Here is a 23,586-nt window from a genome sequence, read left to right as displayed (position 1 = left end):
GGCTTCCTTTTACATTAACATCACCTACCTCAGGAGGCTGTTGTGAACAAAGTACTTTGTGAAAGAACTTTAAATCACTATAGTAATAGCTAACATTTGTATAGCACTTAACTCTGGGCCAGGCACTGTGCTAAGGTCTTTGCAAATATCCCATTTGAGCCTCACAATGACCCTGGGAGGTAGGTGCTATTGCAATCCCCATTTTACAGATGAGGAAACTAAGGCAGACAGCAATTAAGTGACTTGTCCAGGGTCACAAAGCCAGGAAGTATCTGAGGCCAGATTTGAACTTAAGTCTTCCTGATTCCAGGCTCAGCAATCAACCTATCATTCACCAGCTGCTCCAATATTATTATCTCCATTTTACAGATGAGGAAAATGAGGCAGACAGAGAATAAGTGATTTGTGCAGGGTCTGAGGCCAAATCTGAACTCAGATCTTCCTGACTTCAGGCCCCACATTGGGCCACCTTATTATTACTGGCACTTTAGTATTCTGACCCTGAAATACATTCAAATAAACTTAAATATGAGATTACCTAGACAAAGCCCTGCGTTTTACAGATAAGGAAACCAAGGCACAGAAAAGTGAAGTTATTTATCCAAGATCACAGAAATATGGGGTAGTAAAAAAAACTAGAATCCAAACTTTGTTCCTTGGACTTTACTTCAGTTCTGTACAACACCCCACAACCAATGAACTATTGTTGAGCCATTTTCAGTCATATCCAATTCTTCATGACCCATTTGGTGTTTTCTTGGTAAAGATAATGGAGTGATTTTCCATTTCCTTTACAGATGAGGGAAGTGAGGCAAACAAGATTAAGTGATTTGCCCAAGGTCACACAGCTAGTAATCTGAAGCTGGATTTGACTCCAGGGCTGGCACTTTATCCTCTGCACCACCTCACTGCCCAAGCTCCTCCAGGTAATCAATAGCAGAGTTGGGATTCAAAACAAGGCCTTCAAAATCCAAATTCCACTATCCTTTCAGTAACAAAAATTGTTGCAACAACTTGCATTTCTATAGTTCTTTAAGATTTACAAGGCACTTTACTCACAATAACTCTGTGAGATGGTATTATGATTTCCTGACTTAAAGATAAGAAAACTAAGGCATATAAAGGCTAAATGATGTATCTATGGTCACACAAATAGGAAATATTGGAGCTGGGACTCAAACCCAAGTCCACCATTCTTTTGACCACATCATGCTACCATTATTTATACAACAGTGTTAAAACTGGAAAATCAGAAGGTTAAATTGGCCAATAGCCAAGGAATTCTATCATGGCAGGTTGCTTCCCCCTTCATTAACATCCATACCTAGCCTAATCTCAGAATCTGTCCCAGAAGTTTCAAAGCCAAAGACGAAGAGGCATTTACAAGCTCTAGGCACAACTCATTCTAGTCCTCTGTATTTCCCATAAAGTAAACCCAGACAGTGAAATTACCCAGATGTTAGCTGCTGTGCTTTCAACACACCTCTAAATGCATTACTCTAGCCATTATACAAATCTAAAGAAACAGATTAGGAATTGATTTCCTCCAAAGAACCACCACATTAAACCAATCTTGATTCCTTCCCTACAACAAAAGAGCATCATTTGCCAAATCTTCTTTCATTCAACTGACAAAAAGAAGAAAAGCAAAGACTATCACAACTGTCTACCACTCAAGAAGAAAGAAAAATGACAGTACACAATCTGGCCTGTATAAGTAAACTGATAGCCTGTAGTTTCACCATCCTTCAAGGTCCAGCTCAAATGCTGCCTCCTCCAGGAAGTGTCAATTACAGTGTGATACAGTAGAAAGACTCGATTTGTAGTCAGAGGACATGGACTTAAATCCTTATTTTACTGTGAAGCTATGGGATACTGGGCAAGACATTTCTCCTCTCTAGACCCCAGAGAGGGGGGGGCTCATCTGCAAAATGAAGGGGTTTGACTAGACAGACTCAGAGGTAATCTCTAGTTTTAAACCCAAGAAACCTAAAAGAAAGACTTCCCCCCAACTAGGAATAAACCTTCTAAATTCTCATAAATTGTTGTATCTCTCATTCAATTATCATATTCCCTATTATATATATATATATATATATATGTGTGTGTGTGTGTGTGTATATATATATCAGTATATATGTCTTAATTTATCCTATTAGATTGCAAACATCTTGAGGGCAGGCTGCATCTTCTTGATCTCTGTACCTTCCCTAATGACTAGCATGGTGGTCTACATATAGCAGGTGCTCCATACCCAAGGAAAACAAAGAAGGGAAGCAGCCTGGAAAGAGCATGAGGTTTGGAGTAATAAGACATGAGTTTTAATACTGACTTTCTGTGTGACTTCAGGCAAGGTGATTCAATTCTCTAGCCTCAAGTTTTTTTCATAAAATGATGGAGATGGATGTGATGATCTTTAAGGGCCCTGTTAAGGGAGCAAGAGAGAAAGAGAAGGGGGAAAGGGAAACATGGCCCTCCCCTCAAAGTATAGCTATACAATAAAACACATCCTACCATCTGGAACCAGCCTCTCCCAAATGTGATTTTTTTCTTCACATCTGCCTGTGAATTTGAGTCAGAACAAAAATCCTGTGAACTTACAGACCAAGTTGTGTATTTTCTACCCCCCCCCCCCGAATACCTGTTTCTCCTTACCTATTTTCCACTTCTTACTTCCCAAAGTTGAGCACATACCTTCCCACCCAAAATTTTAGCTATTACTTTTAAGATCAGTGAAACCTCAGTCCTACAAAGCCCTCGGGGAATGAGGTGTCAGAAGAGCAGAGTTTTCCAGACAACCAAGGGCTTTTCAATCTAAGCACAAAGCTTTTTTTTTTTTTCCATTCAGAATAGAAAGCTCTTCTGAAACAAATAATACATAGGCAAATCACTTAACTTCTCAGCCTCAGTTTCCTCATCTGTATGGAGATAATAAGCTGAGAAGAAGAAAGAAGGAGAAGGAGGATTATTTCCTTTGAGCGATAATAATAGTACCTGCCTTCCAGGGTTGTCAGGATAATGTGAGTCAATATATATATATATCTTTTTTAGGAACCTTAAAAGCACTAAATAAATACTAGCTATTATTATATACTGCTCTGCCTTCTTAAACTGAGTATAAGGACATCAAATGGTTAACTTTGTTGAATAACTCAGAATCATCATCATAAATAGCAATGACTACCCTGGACTGTGAATCTATGATGTTCTTAGTGGTTATGGAGGTGTAGGAAGGTGATGTGTCCCTATTCTGAACGACTTCCGACTTCTAGGTGAGTTGACTGCTTGTGTCTGCTCTGTGGTTTTCTGTCTTCTTCCCATCAGCCAGGAATTTTCCCCCTTTCCTCACTTTTTATAAGCTATGGACTTGGGATGTGAATAAGCAAGCTTGTTATACCTATGTGTAAAATACAAAGTACTAGGCTCTGAATGAGAGCCTTAGGTATTTCCCTGTGCAAAAAATACATGCACTTTTATGTATCTATCTTGACTGCTCAGCATTTCATCTTGTTAGATTCAGCCCATCACTCCAGCCTCTCAAGATGCTTTTGGGTCCCAGTTCTATCATTCAATTTATTAGTTATTTCTCTCTGAAAATTTGATAAGCAGATCATCTATGTCTTCTTTTTACCAAACCCGTATCAGCAGGATTTGTGAAGGAATACTGAATTTGCAGTCATAGGGCACAGGTTCACATCCTGCCTCTGTGAGACATTATAATGGGAATGTAAATTTGTAAGATCTTCCCTGCCCCTAGGCTAAAGTGCCCTGGAACCTGGGGTGGGAGGCTTGTTTTTCAGTAGATACTTCTTGATTGGCCAGTGAGTCAATAAGGTTGTTACATTCTCTGAGCCAGGAGAAGGCTATATAAGCCCTGATGTGTAGCTTTGTTTTGGGGCTCTCTTTGAGAAGTGTTCTGTGATTTGATCTGGATTCTGGGGAGCCGTTGTTGAGAGCCCCCCCTCGGCTTTGAAAAACCCAGATGTTGAAACGCAGATGTTGATTTGGTATGGATGTAATGATTGGACAGTTTGGAAATCTGTCTACTTGATCTGTCTCTGTCTTGATAATTCTGTCTGTATATTCTGAAGTTCGGAGTGCTGACCTTTTTCCCCTGAACTAGGTAAATGATACATATGTTTGACTGATTAAAGTAAGCTTGTTAACCCATTTTGAGTTGCTTTCCTTTATCAAAGCAGATCCAAGAACCAGCTGCTACAGACATAAAAACAAGTCATTTCCTCTATCTATACCTTAACTTCATCATATGTGAAATGAGAAGATTGGTTGGACTAGATGACTAAGGTCCTCCATAACCATAAACCTTGTGATTCTATAGGATACAGGAACATCATGAGATTTATAGCTAGAAAGCAGAGATAATAATGAAGCCATGGATACTGAGGTATTTCAGAGAACTTTAACAATTGGACAAGACCTTGGTGGCCATCTAGTTCATACTCTGTTTCAGGAACACAGTTATGATCAATATAGTGGGGGAAAGTTTAGAGAGAATTGTGATCATCATTATCCAGGTAATTGATAAAACAGTTTGTTTCTACAGAGGGAGAGAAGGGAATAGTCAGTGTTGTAGAAGGAGGTGGGGGAGTCACAGGGACTAAATCCACTAAGGGTGATCTGTATATGATTTTACAATTGGCATGACTTCACAACTAACAACAACTCACATCACTAAAAAAATTTAAGGTTTTCCAAGTACTTTGTTCACAACCAACCTGTGAGGTGGATAATGTACTTATCCACATCCCCATTTTACAGGTATAGAAACTGAGGCTCAGAGTTTCCTAAGACTCATAGCTACTAAGTGTTAAGAACCAGACATACAATTCAAATTTCCTTACTCCAAGTTCAATATTCTGCTATACCACACCTGCCCTAGTACTATAGATAGGGCCCGCTGAATGAACAAAAGCAAATCCATTTCCCTCATGGTGGATGAAGTAGGGATGTCTTTCCCTATGAAGCTTTAGTTAAGTAGTGGCCAAGCAGCAGCATTTGGGATTTGAGCTCCCCTGGGATAAAGAGCCCTAAATAAATCAAGGGACTTTAGAGAAAGGCAGCAAATTGGTAAGGGAGATGAAAAGACTGAGTCAGGAAGAAAATGCAAAGGAATTAAACAGTATAATTTGGTGAAATGATGACTAACTGGGACATAATAACAGGATACCAAATTCTTAAGGTATAAACATCAAGGACAGAAAGGAACACTTTTGCATTGTACGAAGGAATATAACAAGGAGTCATGGGAACAAGCAAAAGAAAAGAAATGCACAATGAACATTAGGAAGAAATTCCTGGCAGACACAGAAATGTCTGGATCATAGGACTGTTCCCCAAGGGAGGGGTCAGAAGCTCACCAATTACAAAACAAATTGGCTAGGTCCTACAAGGGGGCATTTCATAGTTAGTAAGCCTTCACAGATCCTAGGGGAAAGCAACATGATGTTATCAAATGACCCCCACAATGGGACTCAGGAGATCTAGATTCTAGTACTAGTTCTACAACTAACCAAGTGTTCTTCAGGAAGTTTCTTCCGCTTTTGAGACCTCAGTTTACCCATCTGTAAAACAAGAGTGTTGGACTACAAAACCCACATTCCTTTCAAACCGTTTTAACATTCTGTAATCTGTCTAGCTATTGAGTATGGTTACCTCTGTGTGAGGGAGCATGTAACAGTAAATTTAAAGTTGACCTGAGACAGAAGACCCACCTTGACAAATACAGGCTAAGTGACTCTGAGCAAGTTATTTAATCTTTCAGTGCTCCCAGATAATTTCAAAATTGTAAGTTGAAGAAAATTCACCATACCAATTAAATAATAGGCTTTGTTGACCACAACTACCCTCCTTCCTCCTTATGTGTATTCATACACACACATATATACGTGTGTGTGTATATATATATGTATATATGTGTGTGTGTATATATATATATACATATATATATATATATATATATATATATATATATATCTCACACACTCCTCTAGTAGCCTCTATCTAGTTTAAGGCAAAAGGAGTTTCAAGAAATCCTTAAGGAAGTCAGAGTATTGAGGTTTCAGCTTTAGTCTCAGGAATTAAAGTGATGTTAATTAATTGCATAATCATGAGGAAAAGTCATTTTCCTCCCCAGGGTCTCAGTTGCACCAGCTGTAAAATGATTTGGTCGGACTAGACAATCTCTAAAGAATTGAAAAGTCCTTTCTATATCTAACACTCTACAAATTTATTATTCAACCAGAGGAAAAGATAAGGCCAGAAGGGTAGTAAGCCAAAAGACCCATGATGGGCTTTAAATGTAAGATTGAGGAATCTGGATTTTATTCAGTAGGCAACAGAAAGTAATTTAAAGTTTTTGATCAGGAGAATGACAACAAATCTATACATAAAGATTAACATGGCAGTAATGTGAAGAGTAGATTGGAAAGAAAGAATAAAATCAGAGAGCCCTGGTAGGAGGTTCCAGAATTTTATAATGAAGGCCTGCAAAGACATTATTTAATAAAGCCCTAACAAACATTTAAGTGCCTACTCCATAGCACACTTTACTCAGTACAAAATAAGATAGTTTAGATAAGATTCTCTCCTAGAGGACTGCAATCAACTTTCCATCAGCATCTCAGTTTGTTGACTCCTAGGGAACACAACAGCTAGCTCCAGATGAGCTGATCATCTAAAATCTCATCACCATGCAGACTGACTCAGTTTTGATACTCAACACCTTCACAACTCACCCTCCATTGCCTTTTTCCTCTGATTTAAGGATCATTAAACTCCTTCCAAATCCTTTCTTTATAAAGAGGACATGCAACCTTCCAGGCAACTCCATTTTCCATCGGCAATTGTGCTCATCTTTGACTCCACAAACACCATGCCCTCCACTGGGTGCCCCTTGGCTTGGATGCCACTCACCACCCCTACCCCTACTGCCACCTAGCTTTTCAGTTTCCTCTTGTGTATTGTCTTCCCCACCCAATTAGGTTGTAGCTATAATGAACATGATGGGAATAACTGTGTAAAAGGTAGCTCTAGTATCGAACAGAGTCAACAAGGCTTTGTAAATTATCAGACATGAGAACTAAGGGAAAAGAAAGAGTCAAAGATAACCCCAGGTTTCAAACACTTAGAAGGATGTCAAACACATTGACAGGAATATGGAACTCAGAAGGATGAGAGGTTGGAAGAAAGGAGAGAGATATTCTGGTTTTAGACTTTTCAATTTTGAAGCACCTACAGAACCAGGTGGACATTTCCTCTAGAGGCAGAGGTTCCCAAGCTTGTTTGGCCTGATACCCCCCCTTTAAAAAAAAAAATTACTCAGCACTTACCTGGAAATCTACTTTCTTTAATCCTTTAACAGTTTTCTTTTAAAATTTGCATCATTTCAAAAATATATGAATTTGTTTTTAAATGATGTATCTTAAGTTTAATAATTTATTGTAAATTTATGGGTTTTTTCCTGAATTAAAATTTTAATGGTGCAATATTGTGTCATGTAACCATAAAGTATCATATTGTAAATAAGTCATTACACACACATATACTTGTTAGTGCATGCTGGACTTCCCAACAATGCACTTGCCTACCAACACTTGTTTGTTAAGACGGGTTGGAGGATTTGACCACTGATGGATTATAACTTGCATTTTACGTGTTTATTTGGAAAATAATGCAATCACCATGACTTTAACTCTGTTACACAACAAATGAAACATGCACAGTTTTTCAAAATTTTCTTATCTTCTCTTTTTTCCTTTTGCTTCCACCGCCTCCTTATTTTATTCAACACTCCCCAATTGCACTGAAGGCTACTACTGGATCATCCCATCACCCCCAGGGGGTGGTACTGCCCACTTTGGGAACCTATGCACCTAGAGTAGACCATTAGAAATACAGATTTAGGAGTCAGTACAGAGACCAGAACTACAGACGTAGATTTGGAAGATATCTGCACAGAGATGACAGGTGAACCCATAGAATTTTCAAGAGAAAGAATGTAACAAAAGAAAAGAAAACCAATTACAAAACCTTGGGAAATGGGGTGTAGAAGAGTAAATCATCAAACAAAAAAAGTCAAGGAAGAATGTCTAGTGTCAAATGCCACCGAAAAAAGGTCAAGAAGAATGAGAACCAAAAAAAAAAGAAGGGAGTATGATAAATTAGACAATTAGTCTTGAAGACCCTGAAAAAAGTTTTTGTAGAGTTTTGGGATGAAAGCCATACTACAAAAGGTGAAAAAACTTTAAAGAAAAAAATGATAAGGAAATGAGAGAGAGAGAGAGAGAGAGAGAGAGAGAGAGAGAGAGAGAGAGAGAATAGACTACCAAATCTGGAAGTTTGACTGTGGTAAGGAAATAGGAAAGAACACAGACTACTTTTTTTGGAATTTGACAAAGCAAATAGAAGGTTCAATAGAAGACTGTTTTTCCTAAAGGACTGAGAAAGGACTGTGCATGTTTGTAACAAGAAGGAGAGTCATAAAAGTATAGGTGTACATCTGGAAGAGACCTTAACAGTCATATCATTCAAACTCAGTAAAAAGGCAAAAAAACAAACCAGCAGGACTTTCATGCTTATCAGCATAACAACAGCAGCTAATGCTTCTATAGTGCTTTAAGGTTTATGAAGTGCTTTCCAAATATTTACCCTTTTTACAGATGAAGAAATTGAATCTCAGAGACCTTAAGTTACTTGCCATTAGTCACACAGCCTATAACTGTCAAAGCCAAGACCTGAACTGAGGACTCTTTCCTTTACATTATATTACAAGTACCATGAGATAATGAGATAAAACTAGATTATATTTAATAGAGATAAATGTAGAACCCTTCACTTAGATTCTTAAAAATCAACTGCAAAAATGCAGGATGAGGGGAACATGGTTAGACAGTAAATTCGTGTAAATAAGACCTGGAGGATTTAGCAAGCTCAATGAGAGTTACCAGTGTGATAAAGAATAACCTTTTTTAGCTGTCATCTATCAGATTATATTAATGGGGGTAGAATGTCTAAGATGAGGGCTGTAATGGTCCTCCTAAATTCAAAAGGTATTGTCAAGCTGGGACATGACCAGATTAGGGGAGACCCAATACATAAAACCCATGTCATATGAAAAATTGTTGGAAAGATGCTTAGCCTGAAAAGGAAATGTGGTGACAAGGATGAAAGAGATGGGGAGAAGGAATAAGCAATTATATGGTGCCTACTATGTGGCATTACATATATACAGGCACTTTATACTAAGTAGAAGAGAGACATTGTTGTTATCTTCAGTTATTTGTAGATCTGTCTGTGATGTGGAAGGAGAATTCAACTTTTTCTACTAGATCCAGAAGGTAGAACTATGGCCAATGAATGAGAGCTACAAGGAAAACAAAATCTTATATCTGGGTACAATACCTGTCTACTAAATATGAAAAAGGAATAGGACAAATGCTGGAGATGTGGAAAAATAGAGACACTGACACCATTCTGGAAAACAATTTGAAACTATACCTAAAGGGCTATAAAACTATGTATACCCTTTGATCCAGCAATACTGCTACCACATCTTTATCCCAAAGAGATCAAAGAAAAATAAAAATATCTGTATGCACAAAAAAAAATATTTCTAGCAGCTCTTTTTGTGGTGGCAAAGAATCAGAAATTGAGGGGATATCCATCAATGGGGGAATGGCTGAACAAGGTGTGGTATATGATTGTGATGGAATACTTTTATAATTGAATGGTATCAGAAATGATGAACAGAAACATTTCAGAAAATTCTGGGAAGACTTACATGAACTGCTGCAAAATGAAGTGAGCAGAACCAGGAGAACATTGTATACAGTAATAGCAACATCATAATGCTGACCAACTATGAAAGATTTAACTATTCTAGTCAATATAATGATTCAAGACAATTCCAGAGGACTCATGATGAAAAATACTATTCACATCCAGAGAGAGCTCTGAATGCAGACTGAAGCATACTTTTTGTTTTATTTTTCTTCTTTTATTTCGAAACATTTTACAAAATGTTCTGCATGACTTCCCATGTATAACTGATAACATATTGCTTGCCTTCTCAAGGGAGGGGCTTGAGGGAGAGAATTTGCAACTCAAAATGTAAAAAGAAAAAAATGTTAAAATAAACTAAAAACAAAAATCACCTGTCCAAAAGTGAAATGTGATATCTCAGAAGGCAGTAACAACCCAGCTGACGTTCAGTCATCAGAGGCGTTCAAGGAATGGACGATGACTTGTCTTATATCAGAGGCAGCATGGTACAATGGAAAGAACACTAAATTTGTGTAATCAAATCCTAGCTCTGCTGCTTACTACAGGCATGACCTCCGCCAAGTCACTTAACCTCTCTGGTCTCAGTTTCCTCAAATGCAAAATGAAGATGTTGGACTAGGGAACTTCTAAAGTTCCCTCTGCCTCTCAATCTAAAGTCTTATGTTGTGGAAAGGACCCCAGGATTTCAGGTAGGAGGATAGATTAGATATCCTCTGAGATCTTTTTCAACTCTAAGATTTTATTATAAACAAATTTCATTAATAAGTTATTTCTCATTCTTCCATGCCAAAAACGAAACTGCCCAAGGAGACAAGAGTGAATGTTGATTTCTAGGGTCCCCTATAAGAGACATTGACCCTTCTCTACACAATGCTATTTATCATGTTATTTCTTTCTGATCTTTCTGATTGTTGTTAATCCATGAAATCCATGTGTCTTTGTTCTTCTACAAGACAATGTGAATCAATTTTGAAAGTAAGATTTCATGAGACACTCTAACCACTCTCTAATATCTACCCAAGGTGCTCTCTTCAAGCCCTAATATTTTAATGTGCTTGAAAAGGCTGTTAAGCTTATCTGACATGCTTTGTTTTCAATAATCCCAAAGGTACTTGCTTTTCCTTTTAGTGCTGAGAAGTCAAGCTTTTCTAAATGCTTAAATAGGTCCCCTCATTCCGTAAGTTCATAAATTTAAAATAAAAAGGCCCCTCCCTTCCAAGGATTTTCAATATCATTTTTGTTTACTGACATTTCTACAACATTTCATGCTCACAAATTATATACCTTGTAGACTTCCTTTGTTCCATTTGATCCCCATCAACAACTCTGCGAGATGAATGCTTAAAATTACTTCATAAATATATTATTTTAATGGTGTAGGTACTTTCCCTACCCATACAAGTAGTGATGCTCCCATGCCTTAGTAAATGTTCTTCATGAGGTTGGTCATACACACCACACACCACCACCACCACCCCAAAAAAATACAACATGGTAGACAACTTTCTGGTGATAAGATTCCTCACATTTATAGCCCATCTCCACCTTCCAGATTGTGGAATCTGTCTGAGCTGACACAAATTCAGGGTCACCTCCCATACCAGGATGAGACATGATATGTAAGTGGTGGCCAGAGTTCAAAAGGAGTCATCTAGGTCAGCCATCCCCTGAAACAATAATCCCTCCCTCCAAAATATCACTTTACCATAACTCACTTAATGTCACAATGCCATTCAAGTGCAATGGCAAGACTCAAACCAAAAGCTTCTACTCCAATCTCAGTGTTCTTTCTGCCATACCGTAACGCCTCCCTTTAGTCACTTGGGCAACCCCACCATAGACCCCCCGCGTTGAAAAGGACTATTTAAAAGACCGTCTAAGTCTGACTTCTCTGAACATGAATTCTCTTCTATAATATCCTCAACAAGTACCCATCCAGCCTGTGCCTGAAAACCTCCAGATGCAAGGCATTACCTACCTCCTCAAGTAGCCCCGCGGAGTATGGCGCCTAAAGTGTGACTGGAAGTCACAAAGACCAGGGTTCAAATTCTATCTAATATTCACTGGTTATGTGATTGTGAGCAACCCTGGGACCCAGTGTTCTTACCTATTTCAAAATAAATATCACCTCTAGTATTGACATCAACAAGTTGTTGTAAGGCTCAAATGATATAATATATGTAAGGAATGTTTTTGCTCAAAGAATTATACAAATGCTTATTAGTCCATTCCATTTGTGAATACTTCCATTTGCTAGCAATTTCTTCCTTATACTGAACTGAAATCTGCCTGTCTATAACTTGCACCTCTTTTTTTTTTTTAAAGCAATCGGGGTTAAGTCACTTGCTCAAGGTTACACGGCCAGTTATTATTTCTGGGTGTGGTGCTGAGTATCTGAGCCCAGATTTTGATCCAGGTCATCCCAACACTGGAGCCAGTGCTCTTACTCGCTGAGCCACCTGGCCGCCCCTAAGCAATTGGGGTTAAGTAACTTGCTCAAGGTTACACGGCCAGGTGTTTCTGGGTGGGTGCTGAGTGTCTGAGCCCGGGATTCAATCTCCAGGTCTTCTCAACACTGGAGCCGGTGCTCCTACTCACTGTGCTACCTGGCCACCCCTATAACTTGCACCTCTTGTCTGCCTTCTGGGTCAAAGAAGAAAAAAACCCAATCACTCATTCTTAAAGATTTCTTTTAAGTATTTCATTGTACATATATTCCCACTTTCAAGGGTCTTCAATCAATCCTTATATAACATAATTTCTAAATCCCACTCCACCTGGCCACCCTCTTCTGCACAAGTCACAGCTTATCAATCAATATTCCTGAAATGTAGTCCCCAGAATTGTGGGTCAGATCACAATACACTATCCCACCTCACCTTTGGAATTCCATATTTCTGTTAAGATATCTGAGGATTTGATTTTGCTTTTGCTCTTTTTGGCTGCTAAGTTAATTCATGAAACTTATAGTACAGGCAAAAAAATCTAGTTCTTTTCCCACAGAGGCAGGTAACTGTCTGTCTTGTCTCTTCCAAGGACTGCACTGTCCACACTTTTCAAAAGAGCCACGTGTTTTCTTGTTATATCTGGTAACAGTTTATTTTTTATAGGTGCCAATTCAGGAGGTTAAGTGTGCTTACAACAGAACATTTCCTACACATTACTAGGATGTCCAAATGCATTACTGTCACCTGTAGAAGAAAATTTAATTTGGAAACTATTTTTAAAAGCAGTATCACCAACTGAGTATTAAGCTCACAAAGCTCCCTTGTCTATACTAATCCTCACAAAGGAGAAAAGCCAAAACCTTCCTCTCAGACTGATAGGCTTAGCAAATTCACTTTATTTTTCTATGTTTACAATCATAGGCAGTGGTCAGAAACAACCTTCTTCCCCCCTTTCTCTGCTATGGGATTTTAACATCATCATCATCAATAAATATTTATTGAGTACCCACCATGTATTTGGCACTGCTACTGTTTCCACAGCAACACAATGTCATCCCTTATTTAAAGGGGAAATGCTATCGTCTCCTATGATCATAGTTCATAAAGGTGACATTAAGTCTACTATAATGGATGCTATTGTTGAATTCCACAGTAATTTCACCAAACCAGAAGGGAAAAGAAATTTAGCATGTGGGAAGAGTCCTTGCAGCTGTATAAACATGCCAGAATGAACCCAGAATGAGTCTGCTCTTAATACAGAGGTGTGTATGTCACAATTGTTACAGAAACAGAATTTCAGACCATCACTGGTCATTAATTGTTCTTTTATTAGAAAACAAATCAAGCAAGCAAGTACAGAAAATAAAGTTGCACTGTACTGCTAACAGCTCCCCAGAGGAAGGTAGAAGTGATTATTGAGTTAAATGACTACATTGGTAACAACTACAACACACAGCCGTTTCTTCCATAAGATCTGTTCAGGCTGTCAAATTCCTGGTGCTAAGATGTGCTGGAAAATGAAATAATTATCCCCTCAGTCTTTTTTTCAGATGCCTTCTCTTCCATCAGGACCCCAAATCATTATTAAAGAGTTGATAATTTAATTGTTTTTTCCACCTGCAAAAATCAACATTATATATCAAATAGCATGGAAAAAAAAGTTGGGGTAAGAGCCTGTAAACAGCACAATTAGACAACATTGGTTCATCTGATAGGTTTGGATTTCTTGGTCAACAGGTGATTGAATAGGTCACAGTCTCAATTTAGAGCTAAATAAATAAAATCTAGGTAACTTTTAGAATCCATATTTTCCATTGAAAACAAGGTATCTAAAACAGTAAGAAGAAAAACATACAAGGAGATTTATAATTACCATCAAACTTTCCAAGTTTTAGCTAAGATTCCTAAATAACATCAATCTGTGGTTATATTGGCTTTAGATTTTGTTCCCACAAATTCCCATTAACTTGACAAGACTGTGCAATTACGTTAGTAGTGTCAGGCCAATAGATTTGTTCAATATTCACCATTTATCTCCATCAACAAATGTAGACATTTGTTGAATGAGGGTAAAAAGACAGGAAGAAATAGTCTAATAATTAAATGGGTTAGTTACCATGACATGAAGAAAGGAAGCAATGCTACAAACAGAACACAGTTTCTACAAATTAATGGTTCTTAGGAAGGCCACAGCTTCCAACACAAATTCATCTCATCAGTTCGACAATCTTTAACAATTGCAGACCCTCAATAGTAAAGCAGCATTTGAAATGTGAAATATCACAGGTAGAACCAACAGGGACATAAGGTACTGAAACAAAAGTCATATTTTTCCCAAAAAACTGGATGCCAAGCCTGCTTGCCTTCCCTGTATGTTATGAAATAGCAAACAAAGAAAAGGTGCCGGCTGCTCTTGCACTTTTCTAAGTGTTTTAACAAAAGGCTGCTGAATAAATACATTACTCAGAGGGAGGGAAAAGTTCCTTCACCCAGATGAGAAGATTTGCATTTTAATAGTTAGGGAAAGAGCACCACCCAATGGAAAACACTCAAACTGCATAGCATTCAGCACTGGATAGTTTCCCTGAGGAACTTCCTAGTTCCAGCAGAAACTCAAGGGAAAATGGAGTGAAATTGGGATTTGGAGATTCTTGGTATCTGCTCTTATCCTGGGGTGTGCATGCCGTAAGTGATTTGGGGGATATGACAACCTAGAAAGTGGAGTGACATCTAAAGTACACATGTCTCACAGTGTCCCATGACTAAGATTCTCTAGTGGAAAGGATCATCCTCACATTCCACAGCAAGATTTTAATGTATTGTTATTTCTTTCACTCTCCTCACATGAAATCCTTAGTGAGGAAAACACACATCCTGTAGACTTATTACCTTTCCATATAGCTTCTCCCCCCATGCACTAACCCTTTCTCTCCCTCCCTAAATCAAACCTTCCAAGAGTCTTTCAAAGCAATAAAAAGGCGCAGTTCCCTGTGGCAAAAAGTCTTGATGTCATCCTTATTTTTTAAAACACTACGCCAGTTCAAGCCTAACTTATTTCTATTGGAGCAGTCATTCCAACTATTTCTTGATCTACCTCAGAAACAGTTTGTTTTAGAAGACATTTCCCAAAGGTTTTTTTTTTTTTTTAAGCCTCGGTAATGTATGTGCACAGCTGTTGCTTAGCAATCTAAATCCAGCCATTTCTTATTAAGTACCATTTGGTTTATCTCAGCCTCTCTTTTCTGGAACTGAGCAGTTAAAATTCAACATGGTCAAGCACATTTCCCATCTATCAATGCAATGGAAAGAAACTTCAACACTATCAGAAACTGGAAAAGCTTCACTACTCCTTCCTCAGTGTCTTACTCTGGGGACCATGGCATTGTTACTGTCAAATTGTTTGTGTAGCAATGAAATGATTGTTATGTCTTCAGGAACACAGAGATCAAGTACACAAAGGGCCGTATTCCACTAGCTGCACATCAGTGCAATCTTCACCAATTCAGATTTTTCTGCTACCATTCATCCAATTTTATTATTGCCACCACATTAGCATCTTTCAAACTTTTCCAAAATTCAACTGAACCAGACCCAAGACAAAGTCATTTGACTGCAAAGGGTCCTGACCAAAAAGCAAGACTGTCTCCACTACTCACCATACAAAACGTTCTCCGAATATAAGATTGACGTTTGGTTGCCGCGGGCCGCCCCCCCCCCCCCCCTGTATTTTCCCAACAGAAGAATGGGAAATTTTTGGAATTTGTGCCATTTTAACTATTAGCTCTATGTGCAAAGACTACCACCTAAATTCATCTTGTGGAGATTTGTAAGGGGTGGGGGGGAGGGGGTTGAAGAGAAGGAAAATTAATCAACGGAAAAGGGTGGATATTGCATTCTTATGGGGAAAAGTCTTCCAATCCAGGGGCGGGAAGACAGCCATTTGACTGAATAAGCACCTGTCGTCTTTAAGTAATTCTAGTTATGTCTAAAGGAACTGCAGGAGGGAGGGAAAAACAGACTTGTTGCAAGGGACAGATGCCCAAATCTAACAACCTCAAATATTAGGCTGACAGACTCTGACAAGTGTGAAATAGACAGTCCAAATATTCCCAACATCCGAGGAAGCTATCCAATCCCGGGGCCCTCAATGGAAAGTAACTATTCCACTTTTTAAAAGCCTGACCAACTTTTTATTTAAGGGTACTAAAATGGGGTTGGGGAGAGATAGATCGCAGCTAGCACTGTCTTCCTCCCCTGGCCGGCCTCTGCCTCTCTCTGGTTTCAGAACAGCTACTAGCTAGGCAAGAAGCCTGGAGAATGCCATCCCTGAAAGAGAGGCTGTAACTTTGTCCCTGGAGCTCGGGAGAAGCCTCCAAAGGGAAAGGAGACCACAGGCTCCTGCACACCGCTCGGTGCTGGTTCTCAGCCCAAGCCCCACCAGTCCGTGTTTCCCCGCGACTGGGAAACGAGGGTCCCTGCGGGACCTTGCGGAAAAGTGGGCTCCGAGGAGGCTTCGGGAGCGCTTGGGATAGCCGGCACTAGACGCCAGTCCGAGATCGAGCGAGGCTGACCGGGAACTGACTGGCCGGCAACGGTTCCTCCGACGGCCGTGACCATGACACAGAGCCCGCTTCTCCGCTCTGGGGGAACGCGGACTTGCAGCCCTGATTAAGTACCCGAGTGGATTTGGGGAGAGAGGTGAGTCCAGGAACCTGCGACGCGGCTCTGGGCGAAGCACCCGGTCCGCAGCTGTGAAGCCAATGACCAACTCCCAGCCCCCGCCTCAACTTGGCGGCGCTTCCCGGCCCCACTCACCTGCAAAACCCTGTCCCTCTGCTGGGTGCAACAGCTGCAGAAGGAAGACAAACGTGGCAGTCCTGGTCATGCTTTACCGGCGGGTGCATCCCCTTCCCGCGGCGGCCGAACAGAGGCTGGGGCTGGGGGCGGCGGGCTGGCGAACAGCCCCGGAGGCGGCGGCGGCGTCCTCAGCGGAGACTGAGCGCCGCGGCTCCACGCTCCGAGCTTGGGCTCCGCGCTCGGGCGGCTGCTCTCCGGCTCTGAGGACTAGCACCAACTGAGGGAAGGAGGGAATGGGGGGGAGGGACAAGGGGGAGGGGCACCGAGTCGCTTAGAGGTGGGCTAAGTGCGAGAGGGGGGGGGTGGGAAAGGAGATTTCCCCCGAGTCCTAACGCCTGCCTTTTCCTTGCCTCGGCTCCCGCACACCCCGGTGCGCACTCGCTCCTTCCCGCCTGGAGCCGGCGGAGCCGCCACAGCCGAGCTGGCTGAACGTAGACCCCAGGAAAAGGGCTCCGGGCTTAGGAGGAGGCTCAACTCGCCGGTACTCCCCGAGCTGCCTTAGAAGCTTACCTCGGAGAGGCTGCACAGGAGCCTCTGCTCTGGCCCGACCCCGGCCGTCTGTCTGCCAGGGCAGCCCGCTTGGCAGGTGGCTGAGGACACGGCCCAGGCGGCTGTGCAGGTACCGGGCGGGGCCCGGGACACGGGGGCCAGACACGTGGGGAGGGGGCGCGGGGCGGGGGAAGCTGCCGGGGCACGTGGGGGGGGGGGGGGGGGGGGGGGGGGGGGGGGGGGGGGGGGGGGGGGGGGGGGGGGGGGGGGGGGGGGGGGCAGAGAGGGGCGAGAGAGGTTGGTGGGGCACTTGGGAAAGGGGGACCTGGAGGGGAGGAGGTGCTTAAAACTAGGGGCTGTGGGGCCAGCGCAGATCAGCACCCCTTCTCCACCCCCGCCAGAAACATGCCCCTGGCCCAGTCGGCTGCACGGGAGGGATTCGAGGGTGGAGAGACTTATGCTGAGAACAAGCTTGGGCTGACTGGAAATCTGGGGCTAAAATGGTCTTTTCTCCCCATTATTTACTTAACTCTGTTAGCTAGGCGTCCACAAACACACACACGTCTGCCTTACGCACCTCCCCATACCTCTTCACCACCTCCCAGACACCCACACGCATCCCCACGTCTCTCAACGCACCCCCACAGACACAAACATCTCCTTTCACACACCTCCCCACTCCACAGGCGCCTTCCTTCCCCCCCACTACATACTTCCCTCCCCATTATACTACCGTCCTGTCATACACCTGCCCGAGATCCTACCCTCGTACTAGTCCCCCACCCCCCCCCCCCCCCCCCCCCCCCCCCCCCCCACCGCCACAAACATCTCCTTTCACCACACACCCCCCCCCCTCGTCTCCCCCCTTCCCCCACACCTCCTCCTCCCCTCCCCATTATCCCACTCTCCGGCTTCCCCCCCCCCATAACTCGACTCCTGTTCCCCCCCTCATATCCCACCTCCCCCATACATACATTCCTCCTTCCTCCCCAAATTCATTACACACACACACACACACACACACACACACACACACACGACACAGACACACCCCTCGACCTCCCCACACACCCCTCCTCCTCAGACACACCTCCCTCCTCCTTCACACACAGATACACCTCTCTTCTTCCCCCTACATACACAACTACACCTCCCCTCCACATACACAGACACACCTTCCTCCTCCCCTCCACTCACGCAGACACACCTCCTTCCTCCCCTCCACACACACAGAAACACCTTCTTCCTTCCCCTTCTCACACACTCACCTCCTTCCTTCCCCCCAAACAGACACACCTCCATCTATTCCCTATCCCATCACCTCTCCTATACACATACCCTCTCCATCCCTACTTCTCACCCCCAATATTCCCCACCTCCTAAGCCTTTCTCTCTTCTACACAATCATATCTCCTCCTTTGCTCCTCCTCAGAATACTCCCATATCTCCCCCCCCTCCACCTTCCCCGAAGATAGACATGTCTCATCCCTCATCTCTCAACCCTCACAGATAAATTCCCCCCACCTCTATCTGGGCCCCTGCAGGAACCAGCAGCCTACGAGCAAGCTTTGCCAACAGCTCCCTCTCCTGCCCTTGGTTTTTCTGGCTATTTCTCCCTCTAAAGGAAGGAGAGTATTGTATTGTTTTCTTGTTTTGTTGTGGGTTTTTTTTTTCTCCACGCATCTAAGCAATGAACCATATTGGCATCGATTTAGGGGCAGAGAAACCAAATCCGAGAGCCCAGGAGGCTGGTGAAGAAGACTTGTTTCAGGTTCAAGTGATGGGGTTATTGGACTGGTGAGGAGCTCAATTTTGAGGAAATTTCAGTATGAGGAGACCGATCTCTTGAAAGTCTCTCACATGGCTTTGTTTTCCGAACCATTTCAAGATTACTTTCCTAATTGCCAGATCTCTTGTCTCTATGCCTTATTCTTTGCTTTTTCATACACTATATCTTTTTTTCTCAACAGCTCTTCATTCCTAGTTCTTATACTCATTTCAACCCTAGCCATGGGACTCATTTTTCTGTACAGCATAGTGTTAGAAAACTGAGGTTCCAATATTGGCCCCAACATTTTACTCCTTTTGTGACCCAGGGCAATCCACTTACTGTCTTAGCCTCAGTTTTCTCTTCTGCAAAGTGGGATTAATACATGTCTTACAGGCTTATTCTGATTAAACTTCTTTTAAACCTTAAAGACCTAAGGAAATGTGATTCTATACTCAAAGACTTCTTTTCTATAAAGAATTTCATCTTTTCTTTCTAGGCAAACCTGGGATTTTCTGATGAGAAAGACTTGTCAGCTACATGCTGTAATATCCAAGATACTTATTTCCCCATACCTCTGCTCCCCAGCACCCCCAAGATGAAACATGGGGCATCTTTCTCCCAGACATCACAACATAGACCCCAAATCAAAGGATGATAGATCTAGAAGACACTCAGAAACCATCTAATCCAACTCCTTCATTTATAAATGAGGAAACTGAGACCCACATTGGTTAAATGACTTGCCCAAGATCACACAGTAAGAGGTCAGGTAATCAAGGTCACACAAGTAATCCAGAGGTGAAATTTGAACACAGGTCCACTGACTCCAGAGACAGTGCTGGTTTCAGAGAGCCACACTTCTTGTATCATCATGAAAGGATCCTTCCTGCCCAGGTCAGGCCTCTCTGTAGAAGACTAAAATGTTTGATCTGTCAGGTAGTTGGGCTTTCCTAGATTCTCCCAAGGTATGGAAGGAATTCTAAATGGGAACATTTATCACCCCCCTGACCCTAGAGTAGAAGTCTGGTCTAGAGCAGCAACCAAATAGGGGGCTAAGGGAGGGGAAGAAGTACTGGTGGCTCAGGATTTAGAAATCAGTGAAATGTTAGATGAAATCATGGGTCCAGGCAGAAAAAGAAAAATGTTAGAGCTTCACCTCCTTGCACAAGGGGTCCCCCATGTCTTGAGTGGGATCCCTCCTAACCAGCACTTCATAAAATTCCCCAGCTTCCTTCAAAGTCCTGTTCTAATGCTATCTCCTCCAGAAGGTCTTTCTTGGTCTCACTTCCCCTCTCACCAGTTACTGACATACTGACACTCTTTCCCTCTTGAAATTACATTGGATTTGTTTTTGTCCATGATGTATCCCAACCAGCAAAATATAAGCCCTCCAAGAAAGGATCTCTCTCTCTCTCTCTCTCTCTCTCTCTCTCTCTCTCTCTCTCTCTCTCTCTCTGTATTTGTCTCTCTATCCCCATTTTTCTGTCCCTCTGTATCTGTCTCTGTCTTTTATTCTCTCTGTATCTTTGCTTCTTTCTCTCTCTATCCCTTTTTTCTCTCTCTCTGTATCTCTGTCTCCATACATATGTAAACATGTGTATGTCTGTGTATATATACACATATATGTACACAACATGCATGTGTTGTGGCATGTATTGTGTGTGTGTGTATGTGCTTATATATACATATATGTGTATATGCTACATGTGTGTATTGTGTATGCCTGATGCTTAGCACATGATACAAACTTCCTTTCTGAAGGAACTGAGTAGAACTGGAAGAGACCCTAGAAAGCATCTTATCCCACTTCCCCATTTCACAGACAGAAAACTGAGATATGGGGTGATGAAAGAGCCAGCCCAAACTCACAGCATGTTAATGACAGAGGTAGGATTAAAATTCAGGCATCCCCACTCTTCTCCATTCCCCATGCTTTCCATTTCAAGGGAGCAAAGTCTTCTGCTATCCTTGTGGGCCTGGAAGGAGTAATGTAGAAGGGAGGTTTCTAAGTCATGCTTGTAACTGTTCCAAAATCCCTTGGTCTTATGCCAGTTAATGGCCATATCCCCTTTTTTCTGGAAAAGAAAAAAGGAAATTTCTTACATTGCAACTTCCAGCTTTCAGATCCTTCTCAAAACTGATTATTTGTGTGTGTGCACACACACATACCCTGGAGACTTGGCGTCTCTGTCGCTGCTGGTCTGTGGAGCACATGCAGTTTCTGTGATACATTGCTGAGTGTTAACTCCAGTCAAATTCAGCAAAGGGGACCACATTCTGGAAAGGGGCTGAATCCATTTCAGTGCCATGGGAAAGGAGAATGTAGGCTGGAGTTCAAAGAGGAAGATAAGCCAGAGTCCCTTCCCAACCATCAATTCTTTCCTGGAGACTAGTTTAATCAGCCAACATCAGGATATTTCTGCTTCTCAAACTGGGTCAGAAACAAGTGCATTTTAAAATAAATGTTAATCATTCAGTGTTCAAGCATAGCACTATGATATTAATTTGTTATTCAATTTTTCAAAGAGTAGGTTTCACAGTGCTTCTGGGTTCAGAAAATGGAGGCTCTGGTCCTCAGTTTACCTCTAACTACTAGCCATTAGGACCTTGGGCAAACTCTCTAGGCCTCGGTTTCTCCATCTTCTTAACCCCAGTGTCTCCTTGTTACCTTTAGAAGGTTTTACTAGATTAGCTCTCAATATAATAATCATTTACAATAATATAAGTATTTTATGAGTGAAAAACATTTTACATACATTATCTCATTTTCTCTTCACAGTGACCCCATGTAGGCAACATGGTACAGTGGGTAGTGTGTTTTCTTTAGAGTCAAAAAAAACCTGGGTTGGGGCGGCCAGGTGGCTCAGCGAGTAAGAGCACCGGCTCCAGTGTCGGGATGACCTGGATCAAATCCGGGCTCAGATACTCAGCACCACACTCAGAAATAACTGGCCGTGTAACCTTGAGCAAGTTACTTAACCCCGATTGCTTTAAAAAAAAAAAACATGGCTGGGTTCATGTCCCACCTTGGGCATTAGCTGGGTGACCATGAGTGACTTTTCTGAGCTTTCATTTCTTCATCTGTAAAATGACAATAATACCTGTAGTATCAACTTCACAAATTTGCTTTGTCAAATAAGAATACATAATAAAGCAGTTTGCAAGCTTTAAGATGCTGTTATAATTCCAGTGATTTTTACTGCAATCCATTTTATGGATAAGAAAACTGAGGTTTGGAGAGATTAAACTTTCCTGAGAGTCATACAACTGGCAATTAGAGAGTCAGGACTAAAACCTAGGTCTTTCTGACTCCAAATCTCAGACTCTTTCCACTATACCACACTGCTCTAATGTTTTATAATTTTTTGGTTACTTAATCTGTTAAACAAAACTGTGCATCAGACTTATGAGAATTGGGGATTTTGCCTGCTAACAAGCAGATCTCCTCTGGGTAGTGATATCCAATCACCCCTGAGCCAGGAGTGTACATTTGTCTAATGTAGATGCATGTGTCTGAGAAAAGCTAGGGAATGTCTGGGGCAGGGAGGGTGCTAGAAGACCTGCCTAGTGTCTGTCTATGTGTATAATTAGAGAATTTGGAGAGATGTCAGAAGAATGTTCATATCAGATGCCTACTATACCTCACATAATAGGGGAAAATAGCTCAAAGCCAGTTGGCATCTTAAATGCTAAATATTTGACAATAAGCCAACAGAGGGCACATCAACAGGGAGGGGACCCCTGACCAGCTGCCTGCACCCAATATCTCCCAGTCACTCCTTGTCTGCTTCCCACTCCCACAATGTTGTCAGCACATTTCGAGCAAGCTATGTGCATAAATACATATACCAGCTGTCTCTTTTAATCTGGTTGCAAGATGGAATCATTAATAGATGTCAGACACATTGGCAGCAATCTCTTATGTATCATCTTCATTAATAATTTCCTTCTTTCTGAGAAAAAATTAGTAACAAGCAACCATCAATAATTCAGAAATACAAGTTGACCTTTATATTAGCAGAGTGACTCTTTACGTGGAGCTGGATATTCTGGAGTCAGCCACTCTAGCTTGAGCAATGTTTTATGGCAGGAATATTAATACATATTAGTGCTGTCTATCAGGTCAGACAAATAGAAATGCATGAGAGCACACTGTAAGTATTTCTCAAACTTAACCTCCTGATCCAAGTCTATTTTTATAGAGAAAAAATTACATTACCC

General features: G+C 41.7%; 1 protein-coding gene across 3 annotated transcripts in view; it reads right to left on the bottom strand.

Moving 5' to 3' along the window:
- The window catches only part of PTPRT (protein tyrosine phosphatase receptor type T), a 1,346,273-nt gene extending 1,328,969 nt beyond the window's left edge, over window positions 1-17,304 (bottom strand). For all 3 annotated transcript variants that reach the window (XM_069077714.1, XM_069077712.1, XM_069077713.1), the window contains exon 1: window positions 17,064-17,304. In XM_069077714.1, coding sequence (XP_068933815.1) covers window positions 17,064-17,133 — 70 coding nt within the window. In that variant the 5' untranslated portion in view covers window positions 17,134-17,304. The remainder of the gene's footprint in view (window positions 1-17,063) is intronic.
- Window positions 17,305-23,586: the final 6,282 nt, after the last annotated feature.

Source organism: Petaurus breviceps, unplaced genomic scaffold, assembly GCF_028583685.1.
Source record: "Petaurus breviceps papuanus isolate PSGF00001 unplaced genomic scaffold, PetGlider_PUasm1.0 90994, whole genome shotgun sequence".
Lineage (NCBI taxonomy): Eukaryota > Metazoa > Chordata > Mammalia > Diprotodontia > Petauridae > Petaurus > Petaurus breviceps.
Note: the sequence above shows the minus strand (reverse complement) of the source record. Positions and strands in the feature narration are given on the sequence as shown.